General features: G+C 40.0%; 1 protein-coding gene across 1 annotated transcript in view; it reads right to left on the bottom strand.

Annotated features, from left to right (window-relative positions):
• INO80 (INO80 complex ATPase subunit) overlaps positions 1-6,000 on the bottom strand; it is a 66,026-nt gene continuing 60,026 nt past the window's right edge. Inside the window, exons 32-36 of the mRNA XM_084520541.1 lie at positions 5,649-5,737; positions 4,631-4,786; positions 3,655-3,814; positions 2,671-2,886; positions 1-2,045 (exon numbers count right to left, since the gene is read on the bottom strand). Coding sequence (XP_084376667.1) covers positions 1,828-2,045; positions 2,671-2,886; positions 3,655-3,814; positions 4,631-4,786; positions 5,649-5,737 — 839 coding nt within the window. The 3' untranslated portion in view covers positions 1-1,827. The remainder of the gene's footprint in view (positions 2,046-2,670; positions 2,887-3,654; positions 3,815-4,630; positions 4,787-5,648; positions 5,738-6,000) is intronic.

The raw sequence follows: 6,000 nt of genomic DNA, 5'->3' as shown, positions 1-6,000 counted from the left end.
TTTACATAAAATTATCTCACTCCATTTTATTTAAGATTTTCTTCTCCAGTTAGTAAAAGAAAGATGTGTCTCTCTTTATACATATGTACAAGTTCAGTTATAAAAATAGACAGCACATTCAAAGAGAAAAAAAGGCTTGGCATTTGTCTGATTCCCTCTAAATATCATATATACATGTGAATACGAGGGGAAGGGGGAAGTCTTCATGAGTTAATTAAACACCATCTCCCCCCTCAATTATCCCCTGCAAATCTGTTTAAAAATCAATCTAACTAAGCTCAGTTTTGCTATTTTCAGGTGTGCAAATTAGAGGCAGAGCCAACAGGAAGCACTTGCTCCACACTGTAGGACGCCAGGCAAAGGATTTGGGGTTGGAAAAAAATTATAATAATAAAAAAGTCATCTTTTGCTGTCACAGCCCAGACCTGCAACTCATAACTTGCTTCTCTCAAGGGATTGAAAGTGCCCCAGAACAGCCTTTTAATTCAGTGTGTCAGACAGAATGTCCCACACCTAAATCTCAGTGCAATGCAGACAACGCTTACAGCAAAGCAGGGGGCTACAGAGGGGGGTTGTGCATTGAGAAAGGGGAAGGAGCAATTGGAGATGAGAACACAGACGGGCACTGGCAGCACTGCCTTCTATCAGCCTTACAGGAGACGGCTACTGGTACCCACAGGGAGCTCCACCAAGCTAGTACATGGGATGATCACAGAGATGAAGGGAAAACACACTGGAAGAATGGTCAATGGATGGTTGGGATATGAGACTTTTTTTTTTTTTTTTCCCCAGGATTTGGCTGGAGATGGGAATGGCACAGTTCTCTCAGTGCTGTTTCTCACTGCTCCTCTCGCAGCACTGCTAGCTGCAGAGCCACGCTCTGCTATGGCACGCTGAGAGGAACAGCAGCAAACTCTTCCTTGGCCCTGCAGATTTCCCTGCTCTTGAGATTTGCACAAGTAGAGCCTGATTGTGTTTCTAAGCCTTTAAGAGTTCAGCACGTATCAAAAATTAGAAAAATCATTCTTAACACAGCAAGAGCTTATGCTGGCAAGAACTCTGAAACACAGATCAAGCCAGTGGCTTGGAGCCTCTTTCACTGCAGGAAGCAGAGGCAGCGCTGTTACCCTCACCAGGCCTGCCAGAGCTCCTGTCACTCCTTGGCTCTGAACCTACTCTAAACAAATGGTGCTGAGAAGAGTCCACTCCCTGGAAACCACCTGAGATACCTTCCTTTGCATTTCAAACTCCCAAAAAAACAAAACAAAAACAACCAAACAAAAACCCCAGAGGCCCACAGTAGAAGAATCCATTAATCTTTTGATTACACATCATCCTCAGCTTAGCCCCCAGCTACCCCTGCATATACGCTGACCAGCTCCCAGTACAGAAATGTCTTCTGACTCTACAGGATAGCCCTGGCATTCAGATACTGATTTCATAGGATAAAACTAAAGCTGGGTTCCACTTCAAGCTACAAGAGAGTACACTCGTGTGACTTGAAGCACAAACTGCTCTGGGATATTGCATGGAGTACCTGGATGCTTTCTTGGGAAATCTTTGTCAGATGTGTCAATAAAATACCATCCGACCACCTCAGTTACCCCAGACACCCCTTCCATCCTTCTTGCAGTGTCTGCAAAGATAATTTTTGGGATACACATAATCAAAGTGCTCACATAAACCACCCGTTCCCATTGTGCTTTGATTTTCTTTTCACACAGGTGCTTGATAGCAACAAGGCATTCATTTGCATGCCTTCACCTTGCAGGGTGGTCTACTCTGAAAGCCAACACAGTTCAGACAAGCTTTGGGGGTTCAAAATTACTACCGACCACCTGAGGTGTGGGCACCTTTGCTTTGCTTCCGAATTGGAGTTTCTGATATGAGACTGCTGGTCAGGTTTAAGCTTTTGGGGGTGCCACAAACACTGTTTCCTTTGCTCAAAGGGGAGCTCAAGGGAGAAGAGGCGCTTGAAGGTCCAAAATCTGCAAGTCCAGAAGGCCGAATAATTGCTGTTTGTAGAGGGCTGCTTGCAGACATGCCTAGCAATGGAAAAGAGAATCAAATTCCACGTGAGCATATCACTCCACTTGCAGCACTTAGGCAACAAAAAAAATAAATTAAATGGCTACAATATACTAACACTTAGTCCCAAGACAACACTGCGTTCATGATTTATGAGATTTTAATGAAGAGGGATGGCCTAAACATACAAATCATCTTGCACTTATATCCTGGGATGACTATACGTGGTGTAAAGCTGAAGCTCCATCACCATTGGTTTAGAACATTTTAAACCTGATGCTGTAACTTCAGCATATCAGCAATATGGGAAAGACACAGCCAAACCCATGGGATAGACAACACTATCTAATCTGTCTGGGCACCAAAATGAAAAACAGGAGAGAAGTATTTGGTATGAGATAATTTAAAGGGCAGGTGAAAATTCTGCAAGATTAGCCTCTCAAGGTCATCTGCGGTGAAACTGGCTATCCTCTCACACCGGTACCGTGTCACATTGCGCTTTGCCTGGATCTCAGAATATACTGTACAAGCAATACCAGCAATACTTGCATCTATTTTTGACAGGCTGTAAACAAGCAATCGTCCAAACTCATGTGGTTGGCTCTGCTCTGGGTAGCCTGCTGCCTCCCTTTCCCCACATACCTTTAGAGACATTGTACCCGTACGCTGCATATGCCGCTGCAGAGGCTGCTGCTGCCCCTGCTTTGGCACCTGCCATTGCGGCCGCGCTTCCCGCTATCGATTTCCGGCTTCTGCCTTTCCCGGTGCCTTTTGATCCACCACCTGATCCTTTAGGGCGACCGCGGCTTCGACCTGACTGGCCTCTCCCAGTGAGAGGTGTATCTTGCATTGAAACCCCTTAAAAAAAAAAAGTGTTAAAACAGTAACTGCTATAGCATGTCACATGGCTCATAAATAAATACAGCATTGTAACAACTTGCCATACTGTTCCTGTTAATTGATACTGTTCATTTACATTAATACAGACACTGTTAGCAAGTATTGTTCTCATGAAAAGAAATCACATATACAAAACCTGACCCTTCATTAATCACATCTTATTAACCTCCTTGTCATTATTGTTATGAATCCAATCCACAAATAGATGGAGGATTCGGGGTTGTACTTCAGGATGAAGCGTTTTCTTACTGAAGATATATGTTCCTTCCATTTGCTATCTGTAAAGAAACTCATCAAGAACTAGGTCTCTCCTTATTTCAGAGTAAAAAGTTACAGTAACTAAAAACTGTTACCATTATTTAAAATTATAGCTGCTTTAATCACTCAGTGGAAATAGAGAACTCATTATTAGCCCTATGGCAAATTCAAGGAAAAACTTAAAAAGTTCTGTGGATGTCTGTAGCTCAGTAATATGAGCACTCTATAATATAGGAACAAGGGAAAAAAAACTCATAAGAGTAACTAACACAGGAAAAAGGAAAGTGTGATGAATGACTATAAACAGATTTCTTATCAAATCAGAAGTTATTTCTCAATGAAATAAATTATTTTTTGCTAATCTTGCCAACCATACACAAAATCTGATTAAAATGCAGAACACATACCAACCAGACATACAAAGTCAAGGTTTAACATGTGTTAGTAAGTCAAGGCAAGAGTACTGACCATTCATGGTATCTGAAACAGAGCCAGTAATGGAAGCAGGAGAGTTTGTTGCCCTTGACTGAGGTGCTGAAGAAGCTGGATCGTCCACAATCACAAGCATATCACTGCTGCTCTCATCGGGAGGAATAGAGCCCATATGTAATTCACTGCTGATGGATATCTAAACATGACGAAGAACAAAGCCGTTAGCTTCTCACGTTAGGAAAGGGAAGGGTTCAAACATAGTAAGACACACAATCACAAGTAATTGGTATTGTTCTGATCTCTCTCATTTTCCCCAAGACTTACAGCATGATACATATCCTGCCTAGTCACACTATACCCTCTATTTACATGCTGAACAGCATTAAAGACCTCCAGGAACTACTTTATTTCAACTGATGAACATAAATGTTATCAGCAGGAGAGACTCAGCAGAGATTTAAGAAAACTGCAGTTTAACTGCGCATTTTTCTCAGACTGCAAGAGAGAAAACAATAGGACTCTTAACCTATTAACTAGTGCCAATAAAAATCTTTATCAGCAAGGGAACAATACAATATAGTAATCTTAGTCAATATGGCATACAACAAAATATATTTGCTGCCAAAAATTGTTCGCAATTCTTTATTAAAAATATGAAAGAAAATATAGCGTGTACCATTGGAAATTTACAATTTAAATTCCAGATTAAAAGCCACACTGATTCAGAATCAAAAGCAAGTGGTTCAGAACATGAACTTACTTTAAGAAAAGACAAAGACAGAAAGTGAAGAGGAGCATAATGGCATATCAACAGAGGGGTTCCAGTAGGCAGCTTACTGCAGCTGCTATGTTTTCAATAAATTATTTTCACTTCCATGGTTCACCTTTCAGACATCTCATTTCCATACATACTTGAATTCTGTATCAACCAAAATGTCAGAAAGCAAGAACCCTACTAGATATAAGATCACAACTGAAACAGCACATAGTTTAAAGAAGCAGGCAGTCTCACCTCACTGAAGGGGCTGGGCATGGCAGAATCTACACTAACGAAGGAGTCATCCCCATCAGCAGACAGGTTGGAGTTATCAGCTGACGGAACAAACGGGATCACGAGATTCATGCCCTCTTTCTTTCTCTTCCCATCCAACTCATCTTCCTTCTTCTTCTGAAATAAATAAAACGATACAGGGAATGAAAAATGCAAAAACCGAAGTGGAACATGCAAATTAGAATCTCAGTATCTAATGCAGTATTATAACTCAAATGAATGCCACGTACAGAATTATCCGAAACAAGTTTTTGAAGGACAAAGTAACAGATCCTTTAAAGGCTCTGTCTTTAGATATAAGCAGTTTTTTTCTCTTCTTTGTAAAATAGTTTGAGTGCTGTAGAATTACTCTTATAGAATTACTATGATTTCCATTGCCTTCTGAAGTAAGCTCAAAATTCTTTACCATTATAAAAAAGTAATTAATGCAAAGCCTCCAATACTCAAAAATTCTGATTTTCCATAAACAAGATTTAATGATTTTTAAAAACAAACAAACTAACTAACTAACTAATCTTCTGTCTTTCTGCAAAACCACATAGCTATTTGGGATTTATCTATGTTTGGTTCTTTATTTGTATTATTTTTTCATCCTTGCAAAACAAAATCTTAATTAAGTCTCCATTTTATATGCCATAGAATGATCACTCAATTGCTTGTTTTTTGTTGTTGTTGTTGTTTTTTCAAACTTGAGTCCCCAAATTATTGTCCATAAACTACTGATGATCTACTGTGTTGTACGGATATGCTTATTTTTGAAGTTGTAAATGATACTAAAATACAGGGAACTGTGCATTACTTATTTTATAACATCCCTCTTCTGTGTAGGAAGTGCCAGACTGACATTCAATGGTGAAGAGAACGCTTTACTCATTAGACTGCCTTTGCATAAAGTATTTCCACACTACATAATGGTGTGCCTAAAGCTTTTCAGGCTCTCTGTGTCACTGACGCAGGCAACCTCTCTGCATCAAGGTACCTTTTCAGCGTATTTTTCCCTTTTACGTTTACGTTCCTTCACACGATTTGTTTCTTCTTGCTGTCGCTTCTCTTCTTGACGCTGACGCACTGTCAGAAAAGAAGCACAAAGTTGTTGTCGCTGGAAAGATACTTCATACCCTTTTGTGAACCTTACAAGAAATTCTGGTTATAACAGAACTGTGAAGAAAAGCCTCCTATATTGAAACTAAAGCAAAATGAAAAACTCAAAGTAGAACTCCTATATTTAAACTCTTTCCATCCAAATTACTAAAAAGTCTTACAGTTGAAGTTTTTTTTCAAACATACCATCAAGCGTACCTCTAATACAGCTTCAAAACTGCGGCGCAACA

Source organism: Aythya ferina (genome assembly GCF_964211825.1).
Source record: "Aythya ferina genome assembly, chromosome: 5".
NCBI classification, from domain to species: Eukaryota; Metazoa; Chordata; class Aves; order Anseriformes; family Anatidae; genus Aythya; species Aythya ferina.
The sequence above is the reverse complement of the archived record's forward strand: the minus strand, read 5'-3'. Positions and strand labels throughout refer to the sequence as shown.